General features: G+C 51.8%; 1 protein-coding gene across 8 annotated transcripts in view; it reads right to left on the reverse strand.

Moving 5' to 3' along the window:
- MPRIP (myosin phosphatase Rho interacting protein) overlaps window positions 1-13,016 on the reverse strand; it is a 155,222-nt gene extending 142,206 nt beyond the window's left edge. For 4 of the 8 annotated variants that reach the window (XM_078437643.2, XM_060647065.3, XM_060647066.3 and 1 more), the window contains exon 1: window positions 12,308-13,015. In XM_078437643.2, coding sequence (XP_078293769.2) covers window positions 12,308-12,430 — 123 coding nt within the window. In that variant the 5' untranslated portion in view covers window positions 12,431-13,015. Of the gene's footprint in view, window positions 1-12,307 lie in introns of all 8 variants that reach the window. The other 4 variants (XM_060647073.3, XM_060647074.3, XM_060647068.3 and 1 more) reach the window with 3 other exon arrangements.
- Window positions 13,017-14,145: the final 1,129 nt, after the last annotated feature.

Consider the following 14,145-nt stretch of genomic DNA (forward strand, 5'->3'; position numbering starts at 1 on the left):
GGTTGCTGGAAACGGGGGGTGGGGAGTAACGCCTTCATAGTTACGGGTGTTCTTTAGGGACGATAAAATGTTTTAAACTACAGAGTGGCAAGGGCGCCTGGGTGACTTAATCAGTTAAGCATTCGACGTCGGCTCAAGTCATGATCTCGGGGTTCGTGAGTTCGAGCCCCGTGTCAGGCTCTGTGCTGACAGCTCAGAGCCTGGAGCCTGCTTCGGTTTCTGTGTCTCCCTCTCTCTCTGCCCTTCCCCCGTGCACATGCTCTCTCTCTCTCAAAAATAAACATTTAAAACATCTAAAAAAAATTACAGCAATCGTAGTGTTAGCACATTATGAATGTGCTGAATGCAACCAAATTGTACACTCCAAAATGGTTAATTTCGTGTTATGCGAATTTCACTTCAAAAAACAAAAACCCCAAACAAAACCCGCACGCATGGCTCCTTAGATCCTCAGCACAGAGAGAGTGAAGGAAGGAACGCAGCTGATGGCCCGCTCTCGGTTCTCCCCTCCCACACGTCCCAACTCAGCTGCCCGCTCACCCCTCTACCCACACACATGCCCTGCAAGCCCAGCCCATGCTCAGGGCTCCTCCCGGGATTGCAGCAGCTGGAGGAAGAGGGAGAAAGTGACATTTTAAAAAACCTCTTCCCTGTTCAGTCTTGACAAGGAGCCCATGGCCGCGGGATTTTTGGAACATGACGCCATTTGTGGCAAAGGGAGGAATGCTAGAGAATGCGTGGGGACCCATTTCTGGGGCTTTGCAGGAAAGAGTCACACCCTCTCCCTTAAAAAGCAGCGCTTCCCATTAAGAAACAGGTAGGACAGGAAAGTGTGATAGGAAGGAAAAAAAGAGACAGGAAATTTAAATAAGTTCAGCCCTAGCCTCACACTCCAACCCCACCCTTCCCAGCACACACGGGCAGAAACCCAACGTCCAGAAGGCCCACCTGACCCCGCTCAGGTCAGCACGGGAAAGAGTCGAAGGAGGAGGCCCAGCGTCACACTGTCTGGGTTTGCATCCCAGCTCTACCACTTACTGTATCACCCTTGGGCGAGTTACACGACCTCTTTCCAGCTCAGGTTTCTTATCTCTCTACTTCATAAGGCCGCTGTGAATATAAATGAGTTAACCGTGGCCTGGCACACAGCAATTACTGTTAGCTACAAATGCCATCGCCTCCACAACAAATCATCCCAGAGCATGTCAACTGCTCCTTCAACTTAAGTATAAGAAAACCCTGGGGCGCCTGGGTGGCGCAGTCGGTTAAGCGTCCGACTTCAGCCAGGTCACGATCTCGCGGTCCGTGAGTTCGAGCCCCGCATCAGGCTCTGGGCTGATGGCTCGGAGCCTGGAGCCTGTTTCCGATTCTGTGTCTCCCTCTCTCTCTGCCCCTCCCCGGTTCATGCTCTGTCTCTCTCTGTCCCAAAAATAAAAAAAAAAAAAAAAAAAAAAAAAAGTTGAAAAAAAAAAAAGAAAACCCCCACATCATGGGAGGCTGCATGGCCACACTGCTTGGTCCAGCTCCCCCAAAGAGGACCCCTAGGCTCACCGGTTTCGAAGCAGGAAGGGAGCTGGAGGGACCAAGAGTCAGCAGGCTGTCTGCAAAGATGGCATCTGCCTGTTAGAAGAACGTGTTTGAGGCTCTCACAAGGAACCACTTCTACTTGTTTAGACCCTATAGAAGGGTCCCCTCGGCAGAAGGCTCCCTCCCTGGAAGGGTGTGGGATTTGTAAAGCCTGGGGATGGGGTGCGGGAAGGACACTGGAAGGACCCACCAGCTGGCTGAGGTGAGTGAATCAACACTGGTGACCAAAGGGCCAGGACGTGCCCTGGCCCGATCTCCCACCCACCTGCCCATCAATTTGGAACGAGACCTGGGCAGCCCCCTACCCTCCTCTGGCAGTTTCACCGGGCCAGGGGCACAAGGACTTTGATTCCTAGACAAGCGTCCCGGGGACACCAGCGAGAGTGTGGCTTCTCTCAGTCCTCCCCTACCTTATTGAAGACAACTCAGGACACTTCCATGCATAGTGACTTCTGAAATCAGGATCTGCCACTGCCATTCACGGGACCTGCACTTGGCACTTCTCTGAGCTTGGCAGGGGCTCCGAGGTGGCTGCTGTGCTGGCCACTGCCCTCTAGAGCAGCCCACGTCCTCTGATAGTAAGTCTCAGGCTAATGGCACTTGGCCCCTTCACTTCCTATCCTCTACAAATTCTTAAAACCAGTTCAACCTTTACACTTTAAACATGTTCTGAAAATCAACTCCACACAAGCAAACGGACTGCGGCCTTTCCAATCCCAAGGGGCTAACGTGAGGAAGTTGCTAGGGTGGTGCCAAGCAGCTCAGCAGGAGAGGAGGCAGTCTGGGCTTTTGTTCTGTGGGCGTGGAGGTAGACAAGAAACACAGCTGGAGGGGTAGCTGTTCCACAAAACCAGGGGGGCAGGTCCCCTCTCTGGGTCTACGTTTGGAAAAACGAACCCAATTTCCTGAGCGCCCCCCATGTACGCAAACATTTACAAATTCGGCACTTACGACTTACACCACCTTCCAGCATTAATATCACAGGCAACCAAGACATGGGTAATATATAGACCCCAGTTTTCAGAGGAAGGACACAGACACTTCAACTCTGAGAAACCTGCTCCATCGGCATGAACACAGAGCCAGGACGGGAACCCAAATCTGAGCTGAAAGCCCCCACCGTCAACCATTCCTTCCCTTATGTGAGCACATTAAATGAAAAGTGGGACTATGTCAGATTTCTAGGTCAGAGCAGGTCCCCGGCGGAAGACAAACGAACGTCTTAATCCCAGTGAGCCCTGAGGCTCCCCGCACCCCAGGTCGCTCACCAGCCCGAGTGGAGAAGCTCTGGGTGTGGCACCTGGAGACCCAGGAGACGTGGACTCTTTCTGTGGCTCAATGGAGACTCCCAGAAGTTGCTCCCCCTTCCCCTGGCCCTTTTAGCTACCGGCCAGGACCCGTAGGAGGTAAAACGCTGCATCTCAAAGGGTGCCACAAAGCCTCCCTGGTCCGTCTGTTAAAACCAGTGTTTTAGGACCTACAGAGACCAAGGACACAAGATTTCCTGATTCTGAATTCCTCTGGGGGAAAAACAGTGCTTCCCGTTCAGGGCTGTGCCAAAGGTGTGCTCACTGCCACAGACCAGCAGCCTACTGGGGGACATGGACCACCCCAAGGCTGAGAAGATTTTAGGACTTGCACGATGTCCTGCACCACTGCCCTCCCCACATTCACCCCCGTGCACCCCAGCAACTAAGGAATCCAAGTCAGGGCAAGGCCCTGTTCCTGATAGTAAAGGTTAACACTTTTTATCAAACATAGGGAGGTCAAACAGAACTCTGGAAAACCCACACTAGCCTTCCTGTGACCTAGGCAGGTCACTGAACTGGGTCTCAATGGCTCCATCTGCTAATTGGGGATGACCCCTCACCTGCTTAATTACTGGCGGGGGGGGGGGGGGGGGGGGGGGGTTAATCACCCAGCCCCTGCAGGCCTCTCCTCCCAGAGCTAGGAAGTAGAAATCCCTTAAACAGCTTTGATTTTGTCTGCAATACCCAGCCTCCTACAGAAATAGCACCAAGTGAACAAGTCAAAGTGGCCTTCCCAAGAAGAGGGAAGACAGGTTCCTGGTCTCACAAAGGCGGCATGGGAACCACATGGAACCAGGTTCCATATCACAGCTCCATTGCTAGGCAGCTCAGTGACCTCGGACAGACAACCCGACCTCTCTGAAACTCAACATCTCCTCCTCTACAGACGACCAAGCTGCCGAGAGCGGAACGAGACTGTGGCATACGACACGATGCAAAACAATGGAGGCTCAGGGAACCTGGGTGGCTCAGTCAGTTAAGTGTCTGACTTCAGCTCAGGTCACGATCTCATGGCTCGTGAGTTCGAGCCCCACGTCAGGCTCTGTGCTGACAGTTCGGAGCCTGGAGCCTGCTTCACATTTTGTGTCTCCCTCTCTCTCTATCCACCCCCTCCTCCCGCCAAGGCTCTGACGCACACGCACTCTCTGAAAAATGAATAAACGTTAAAAAAAGATTAAACAACCACACAAACAATGGAGGCTCAGGAGGGTCTGATGTACCCATCTTACTGCAAACTGCCCCGAAGACGGGGCAGGTCACCATCCAGCACCGTGTGCAAACATCAAGCTGAACATAAAGGGAGAAAGGAGCTGGAAGGGTTACAGGCTCCAGGCAAAAACCAGGCTGTGGTTTCAAGTGAACTAGGATGACCCTGACTGAGAAAACCAGCGAGTGGTTTGGAAGATTCCAGTTCCAGTCTCCAGAGACAAAATGCCAGCGAATCAACCCACTGGCTCTCTTGCCCCCAAAGGAAGTGATAACATAAAGGGAGCGGTGGGGCTGGGCATTCAGGGGTTCCAGGCCGGAGCAGCTGTGAAACTGTCCACAGATGATCCTACGGAACCCTAAACTGCTAAAACCGGAGGAACCACAAAGTCTAGGGCACTTTTCAAACCTGCCCCTCACAGCCTCTGGAGATGACCAGAGGACCCACGGGTGAGAAGCAGAGGTGGCTGAGAGGCCAAGCTGCAGGCTCCAACCTCGTATCACCCAGAACCGTGTCACTTTTTCTGTTTCACATAGGGCATTTCCACAGAAGATTCCTTGGGGTGAAAGGCTCTGCGATTTACTGTACCTTTGAAAACTAATGACCTGGTCCAACTGTGCCATTTCTGATGGGCAAGTGAGGCTCTGAGAGGGAGTTTCTAATGATAAAAGAAAAGCCCGTTTTCTCAGGTTAGATACTTCTAAATCAGCATCCAGCGCTCTCCACCCCTCTCCTGTGCCTCCCCCCCTCCCCAACCCAGTATTAGGATGTTGGCAGTAGGATATTACCTCCCTCTTGTCTCTTTTCCCTCGTTGCAAGACTCTCTGGTCTCTTTCAAGACTAAATGGCAGCTTGGGAACAATTTAAAGATAAACATTCCAAGTCAAATTTCTTTATTTCAGCTAAACAGCATCAGGGTTCTAGTAATCAGGAAACAGCCCAAACAAAGACTATTCCCCACACGACAGGCCGTCAGCATGCTTCCTGGAATATTAATTACCACAAAGGGGGTTCAGCAACCTCCACAGGCCCGGCCGGCACCCTCCATCCATTCCATTAGTAGACCACTCCCTGTACACAGAATGGGGGCACCAGCTTTATAGGTGGGAAACCGAGGCTCAGAGAATGTAAGTGACCTTCCTGGGTCACCCTGCACGTCTGTGCCAAGAATAGAACACAGGTCTTCGATTGTAGTCCTTCTGTGTGGCTAAGGAAAAAGAACTCGGAAAGGTCAAGTAGCAGGCTAGAACACAGGGAAAAAAGCAACTAGAATATAGCTGCAAAACACTCACAAATACAAAGGGCTGTGTCAGAATGCAGTCACGGCGCCCAGTGGGAGGGGGCCGGGAGGGGGCACGCCAGTTTACCCCCCAGGCTCTCACTGGCACCCTCCTCCCTTCTGCTTCTGGAGGGAGAGTGAGGGCCGGAGCCCCAGAGCTCTCAAACACCACTAAAAGGAGTCAGCAAGACGTGACGTTCGAAGAAAGAACCCTCAAAAGTTGGCAAGAGACACCAAGCGGAGGACACAAACAGGAGTAACAGGAGGAGAGAACTGTTCCAGGAATCCTCAACGCAGGCTGTTGGCACGACACCCCGAAGGGGGAGGAACCCCCCCCCCCCCCCCCCCGCCCGGGCACGGCCTTTACACTCTGTGCCTCCCCCGAGGGTCTCAAGGGCCTAGCTATGGGCCCGGCTGCCCCATCCAACGCTGTCCAACGCTGCCAGCACCAGCCCCGTGTGGCCAGAGCTCCCAGAAAGTGGCTAGCCTGAACCAAAAGGTGCCGTAGAGGTAAAAGAATAACTTCTTCATATGTTGAGAGGATAATACTTTGGATTTGTTAGGCTAAATAAGATAGAATTAAAATGAATTTCACCTATTTCTTTTTACCTTTTTTAACGTGGCACGTAGACAATTTTAACCCACAAATGTGGCTCACATTATAGTTCTATTGGACAGGGCTGGTCTACCCCACAGGCCAAATCTAGCCACTAGCTGGTTTTAAGGCCCCCAAACCACGAACGGCTTTCACGATTCTAATTGATTATAGAAGTACCTTCATAAACTCCTCCATTTTGCCTATTGGCCTACAAACCCGAAAGCTTTTACCATCTGGCCCTTTAAGAAAGAGTTGTTTAATCCCCAGGTCTAGACCCTAAACACAATCAGATATGCACTCCAGTGACACAAGGAGCAGAGGGCAGGTTTGGGATACGCATGTGCGTGTGTTATCCTTGCACACTCAGTTTTAAAAATGAAGGTAAAAGCCACATAACATAAAATTAACCATTTCAAAGTGAACGAGTCAGTGACATTCAGTACATTCACAATGTTAGGCAAACAGCATCTCTATCTAGTTCTAAAACATTTCATCACCTCCCACAAAGAGAACCCCAATCCCATCTGCAGGCACTCCTCTCTCCCCCTTCCCCCAGGACTCCGGCAACCACTAATGTGTCTTCCCTTTCCACGTATTTACCTATTCTGGAGATTTCACGTAAACAGAACCGTGCGGTATCTTTGTGCCTGGTTCTTTCATGGAACACATTTTCGACAGTCAGTCAGATCGCAGCATGGCCAGTACTTCGTCCCATTTTTATAACTGAATAGCCCATGATCTGGATCTACCAAAATCTGTTTACCCATTCACCCACTGACGGAAATCCAGGTTGCTGCTACCTTTGGCTGTTATGAGTAGCGCTATCGCAGACGTACGCATGAACGTATTTGTTTGAATACCTGTTCCCGATTACTTTGGATATACTTAGGAGTGGAATCACTGGGTCATGCGGTAAGTCTTTTGAGGGAATGCCGAACTATTTTCCACAATGGTCGCACCATTCTCCATTCCCATGAGCAATGCATGAGGTTCTAATTTCTCCACATCCACACCAACACTTACTACCATCCCTTTTTTCATACAGCCATCCTAGTGGGGGTGCAGTAATACCTCACTGTGGTTTTGATTTGCATTTCCATAACAACTGATGACACTGACCATCTTTTCCTGTGTTTGTTGGCCCTTTGTAAGGTCTGGGATTTTTACATACCCCCTGCCAAACACTCTACCGATGTGCACGTAAATGATAAATCTTCTGAAAAGGATGAGCATGAAAGCTCCCCGTTGCTTATGAGACAAATGTTAAGTGAAATAAAGAAGTTCCAGGCCCTAGTTCTTTTTTTTTTTTAATTTTTTTTTTTAACATTTATTTATTTTTGAGACAGAGAGAGAGAGCATGAACAGGGGAGGGTCAGAGGAAGAGGGAGACATAGAATCTGAAACAGGCTCCAGGCTCCGAGCTGTCAGCACAGAGCCTGATGCGGGGCTCGAACCCACAGACCGCGAGATCATGACCTGAGCCGAAGCCGGACGCTTAACCGACTGAGCCACCCAGGCGCCCCTGGGCCCTAGAACTTCTAAGAATGTCACAGGAATAAAGGGAAATCATGATTTACGGAGACCAAGTCCTGGCACGCCCACCTGTGTCTGGGACTCCCACCCCAAGCCCCCAGCACCCCTGGCAGTGGAGGGCAGCACAGTGAGGGGCACCATGAGACCGAGAGGGCTGAGAGGAGACGCAGGAGGGCTGGAAGGGGCCTGGCGGAGACCAAGACCAACCTCCTCATTCTCCGGACGGGAAAATCGAGGCCCGAGGAGAGAAAACAACCCAGCCAAGGTCCCGCAACAAAACAGCAGTAGAGGCAACTAGAACTTAAGTTCAGATGCAGGACTCCTTCCACAAAAGGCACGCTTAAAATCGTACAAGTCGGTAGGAGAATGAGACATCACGTCAGGTCAAGAGCCACCACCAACCCCAGAAACCCACACTAAGGCTGGGAAGGGGATGTAGAAGCCAAGAACCCTGGGCTCCAGACCTTCTGGTCCCACTAACCACCAACCCCTGTAATTCACCTCCTTTCCCCACCTGCTTCCCTTGTTTTACTCTAAGTGGCTTCCTGAGTGACTGACTGCACTCACTCCCCGGACTCCAGAATTCCTACCCAGCCCACACCACTCATCGAATCACCTACTTGCCTGAATGGGTGACTGCACCTAAGAACCAAACCGGACCTCCATCCCCATGAGGTCAAATTTACGTATTAATTTTGTTTCCTCCCCACCCCACAAATCTACTCCCAGCCTGTTATTCTCAATCTTTGTAAAAGGTACTGTTATCCACCCAGGTCTTCTCAATCCCCACCTCCAATCAACCTCCAATAATATCCTGTCCCTAGTGTCTGATGGCTCCTTCCATCCTGGCCAACACGGACCTGGAGAAGACCTTTACTGTAATTTACCTGGATGATTCAAGACAGTCTTTTAGAGCTTCTGCTTTAGGCCAAAATTATTTTCCTAAAACACAAGTCTGATGGATTAGAAAGTTATGCATAAAAATAACTACAGGGGAAGTACAAGTATCTGAGACTTTATTATCTTGAAAACAAGACCTTCATAAGCATGAGATTAAAACTACAAGCTAAAAAGGAAACACGGAAATTTAACTGCATTCATATTTAAAACTATCACTTAAAAAAGAGAAAAAGAGAAATGCAGGGAGAAAATACCTGCAATATATGACAGGTTCAGATTAATATCTAGAGAAGGGGACAGCAAACTATAGTTTATAGGCCAAATCCTTCCAGCTGCCTGTATTTGTAACTTTGTAAATTCAGTTTTATTAGAAACAGCAATACCCCCAGTTTACGTATTGTCTAAAGTGGCCTTGCACTGCGGCTTTTGCACTACAATGACAAAGTTGTGTAGTCGCTACAAAGATCACATGGCCCACACTGCTAAAATATTAACTATCTGGCCTTCTAGAGAGGGAGTCCATGGACCCCTGACCTAGGATATATACAGAAAGCTCCTACAAACCAGTTTGGGGGAGGAGGAGAAGGCGGGGAAATTGACCCAACAGAAAAACATATGAATGGGCAGTCAACATAAGAAACAAAACACATGTAATAAATATTATAAAAAGAGGCTTAACCTCACAGGTAATTAGGGAAATTATTAAAGAACTAAATCGTTTTGATAACTTCCAATCCTGGCAATGGTATGACACAGCCTTTTTTGGAAGGCAATTTAGTAATATCTGTTAAAAAAATTCAATGTGCTTGATGTCAACCCAGCCATTCTATTTTTAGCTATCTGCCCCCAGAGGAATACTTGCATTCGTGCACGCACACACACCCAAAAGCATTTAGAAAACTGTTTGCTGAAGCATTCACAGGCTGTAACAAACCCAGAAGTAACCTTGCTGTCCATCAATAAGGGAATGGTTAAACTATGGCACATCCCTGATGGCGTAATATGCAAAATAATTTTGGTGTATTTATACGTCACACCATGAAAAGAGCTGTAAGACACATCATTAAGCAGCCAAAAAAAAAAAAAAAAAAAAAAAAATGTTCCTGAACAAATACATATATAGTTTAAATACATATATCATTTAGGTTAAAGAAAGGTTTTAACTGTGTATTCAAGTCCATAAGCATATAGAGAAACACACAGGACTGAAGGCTAAATGCCTTAAAAAGGGGGGTGGCCACAATGATCACTGATCTATCTTCCAGCCTTGAAGGTCTAAAATAAGCGAGGGCAGGGAGGGGCAGCAGGAAGCAGGGCCTTGGGGGAGACTGATGGGAACCAATTGGCTGAGGTTTTCTAATGGAGCCAAGAGGATGAGAGTAAGCCTGGGGGAGGCCGGATGCAGAGAGAAGCAGCTAACGCTGCTGGCAACAGCCCTGCGTCTCCCTCCTTCTCTTTTCAAGAGCAGTTTCTTCCTGAAAGATCCCAGGAGGTGGAAGGCTGGCCTAATCTCTCCCTGCACAAATAACCCCACTCATTATTTCAGAAACTACCATCCCAGTTGTGCCCTGGAGGACTCAGGCCTGTTTTAAAATCCACAACTGAACCGTGAATACAGTTGAAGAGTAAAGTACTCCAAATATGCAACACTCTCTCTTGATCCAATTAATAATCAACAGAATTAAAAAAAAAAAAAAAAGAATTTAACAGATTCAGTTCAGATACGCAGATCCTATTCTAGTTTATCTAAGCTTCAGAACCAGAAAACAGTCCTTATGAGGTGTAAACATCCAATCTACCAATTTTGGCAGTTGCCTGGAATAACCAGAAAACTCTCTCAGAACAACCCTTGCCAAACCCATAAAATTCCTAAATCCAGGTGTACTATTCCGTAGGTGATTTTTGTTTGTTTAATTGTTAAGAGTTTAATAAGATACCATTCTTTGCTTTTCATAGGGTGAGAGAGGTAAGCCAGGGATCCCTACTCCCAAATTTTAGAGAAGGAAATGGAACTATACAGAGACAAAAGAACTTATTCAAGGTCACACAGCTGAAAGTGACAGCGAAGACAGAAGAAAGGTCTCCTGACTCCTGGCCCAAGTCCATCCTCACCACATCAACTGCTTCCCCCCAAAAAAGGCATCCAGTTGAGAAGACGGGAGTCACCCTTAAAAGCTCACCCCTGAACATCTTACCAGGAAGCTGAGTTCTACTCTTCCCAAACTGACCTGGCCCTTCTATCCTAAAAATCTATGACTTTGCAGCCATGAGTGTTTGGTTAAGCTTTTGGTTTTGGATGAAAGGAGTCTTTTCTGGCTGTTGGGATTCTGCTCTCAGAGAAAGACACCATGTCTCAGGCCATAACCCCGGCCCTGCCACCCCACTCTGGTCTGCCATGTAAACAAGTCAAACCCTGTGAGTACTTAAGTAGCATTAAAAACAGCCAGGCTGTACACTTCAAAGCAATGTTTTCCATCTAAGGGGTTCTTCTGCAAAAGGAGTGGCTGCAACTAGGTCACACCGGACCGGAATGTGAAGGGAGGTCCCCTGGCCTCAATGGGGGATGAGAGAAAGCTCCGAAGAGGACTGAGACTGGGGGAGAGGCAAAAAGGGGCCACAGATACAGCCCAAGGGGATGCAGACAGGGCTTGATCAGGAAATCCAAGGAATCTGCTTGGCCCAAAGCCCTCCAAGTACTCCAAAGAATCCTGGGGATCCTGAGGATTCTCTGGTACACTGGGAGGTACTCCAAAGAATCCCGGGGATCCAGAGGATTCTCTGGTACACTGGGAGCTCAGAGAGGAGCAACCAGGGCAGGGGTACCCAAAGGCCAGTGGGGACTGCAGCCCAACTTCTTAGGGAGCTGTTACGACACAAATTCCTTCATCTCCTAGATCATCCCAGGAATGGGGCTCCAGGACTCTGTATTTTTAGAATGTGACTCTGATGCAGGTTTGGAAGCCGCTGAACTAGTCCACAGCCCTCATATGGCAGACAAGGCCGTGAGAAGTGAACGGACTTTGCCGAAGGCACCCAGGTCTCCTCATCCCTAGCCAAGCGACCAAGAGAGCTGGGAGAAAAGGGTGGGGAGAGGAGCCCCCAGCTCTCCCATCAACAAAAAGCCCTCTAGTTCAAGTTCAAGCGCCAAGACCCTCCTCCTCAGACTTGAGGACCATTCACCTCTCTCCCATCACTGACAGCGACAATGATTCAGAAAACGGACAAGCTGGGTCTGACAGGAGGGAAGCCCACAGTCCACCCCGACCGTCCTGCTCCCCTGGCCTCTCTGGGTGGAGAAGTCAAAGTCGGATCCTAAAACAGACTCTATGGGGGGTACTGCGAAGCAGCAAGCAATCCCCAAGCGCTTTGTTCCTCCTAAGAAAAACCAGGCATTTTTGAGTCACCCAAAAAGCATGAATCACACGGCAGGGCTATGGGAACGGGAAAGGATGTTATTTTTCGGCATACTTGAGGATTTTCCCTTTGTCCCGGCTCTATCAATACACTTCCCGCTCCCTCCCTCTCCCCCCCGCCCCCATCTCCATCTTCACCACCCTCCCCAGGACTCATGTACATTCTCTCTGCTCCGTTTTTATTTTCCCCAGGAACCTTCAGACGCACCCCCACCCCCGCCTGCCTCGGGAACTGGGCAACGTCCGCTCTCTTTTCCAGAGAAGGATGGTGGTCTCACCGGCGTCAGAACTGGGGGGAGGCGGCCAGCGCCCCCTGCGAGCCACTCTCGCCCGCCTCGGCCGACTGCCTGCAGCACCTAGCCGGGCGACTGCGCCCCCGGAAACTTCCAGCCCAAGGGGGCCGCCGGGGGTCTGGGGGCCGCCCAGCGCGGGGCCCGGGTCTCCGCCTCGCGGTCGACCCCGGGACCCCCACCCGCTCACCTGCGTCAAGTCCTCGTCGTTGAGCAGATGCGACTCGCGGGGCTTAAAGCAGTTCTGACACTTGCTCTTGTTGAAGATGTTGGCCTGGAATTTCCTACACGGGTTCTCCTTGGCCGCCGACATGGTCGGCGCGACGGCGGCACAGGCCCGGCGGCCCGGCCCGGCCCGGCGCGCGCTCCGCGGCGGACGGCGGACGGCGGCGGGCTGGCGGCGGCACCATGCACGGCGGGCTCAAGCCGGGCTCAGCGCGGGCGCCGAGGCATGCCCCCGCCGGCCAGCCGCCTCACAGCCGGGCCGCGGACGCAGGCCCGGCCGCGGCCGGAGCGCGCGCCCCCGGCGGTCAGGGCGGCCTCGCGGGCCCCGGGACGCGAGCGGGGCCTCTCCTCGCACGACGGCGCTGCGCTGCACGGCGCGCCGGGGCACCTCGGCGCCGAGCCCCGCGCCCGGGCCCTTAAAGAGCTCGCAGTCCCCGCCGCCCGCCCGCACAGCCGCCGCCCGGCCTCCGCGGGCCCATGGACGCGGCCTCCCGGGCCCGCTGCCTCCCCGCGCTCCGGCCCGCCTCCCAGGCGCCGGGTAGTTGCCGGTCCCCGGGGTCGGTCCCCGCCGCCACAGCTGCCCTCGGCGCCCAGCGGCCGCAGCAAATGGTAGCGGAGCGCCTCGCGCACTCCCGGGGCGGGGCAGGCGGGTGGGCGCGCGGGCGGGCGGGCGGGGGAGGAGGGAGCGATAGGGGCAGCGCGCGGGGAGGGGCCACGCCCTCCACGCGATCGGCAGCGCCTCCGGCCAATGGGAGGGGAGCGCTCCAGCTAACAAAGAAAACCCTCGGCCAATGGAAATCGGAGGCGGGGACAAAGGGTAGCCGGGCGCAAGGTAACTTGTGTAGGCGAAGGAAGGTGGGGGCGCCGGGATGGGACGTTCAGGTTTGGTGGACTGGCGCCGGAGCTGGCTGGGTCCTGACAGCTGCACGGGCTGGGGCGGGGGCTCGCGGGGGAAGGGGCGGAGCCGACCTCCCGGCCGGTTCTGCAAACCTCTCACTTCCAACCTCGTCTTTCCGCGCCCTTTCTGGACACCCGAGCCCAGCTCTGAGCGGATTAATTTGACACCTACTGTGTGCCAGCCCCCTCCCCGCCCTCTGCGCCGTAGTTAACATTATCCATAGGGGCTACTGTCCCGAGTGCTTGATATGCGCTAGCTCATTAAAGTTTCACAGCCTCTCCATCATCATCCCCATTTTACGTATGAGGAAGCTGAGGCTCCGAGAAGTTAAGAAATAGGAGGTAGAGTTTCAAGGGATGACTAAGAGAAGATGTCAGTCAGCCTTGAAGAGCTGTCAGTTCTATTATGGGAGATTAGTGAAGGCTGACTCTATGCCAGGTACTGAGCTAGGCATTCTTTCCCCCATTATGTGTTTGAGGAAATTAAGGCTCAGACGCCTGAAGTAATTTGCGCAGGGTCGCTCTGCCAGGGGGCCAAATTGTTACTCCAGTCCTACACTGTCCAGCCTCATGGCCAAAAGACCTCCTGGGAGAAGACTAAAGGAGGCACAGGCAGAAGATCCAAGGACCCAAAGAAGCGGATGTGCGCTCTTTGGGGAATTAGGGGTGGCTTCAAGGAGGAGGGGAAATTTAAGCAGATGGTGAGAGGTTGAGAGCGGCTGGAGGTGGAGGTTAGAGGAAGAAGGAGCAGGACAGAAGAGGCGAAAGGGATTCACAAGGCCAGATCACCCAAGGCCTTGGGCCTTGGATCCCAAGCTCGGGAGTGTAAATGTCATCCTGCTGGCAGCCAGAAGTTGACCACGGGAGTCTTTAAACAGTGGGGTGAGCTAACTCAGCCCTCACAGA

Source organism: Panthera onca, chromosome E1, assembly GCF_046562875.1.
Source record: "Panthera onca isolate mPanOnc1 chromosome E1, mPanOnc1 haplotype 2, whole genome shotgun sequence".
Classification (NCBI taxonomy): Eukaryota; Metazoa; Chordata; class Mammalia; order Carnivora; family Felidae; genus Panthera; species Panthera onca.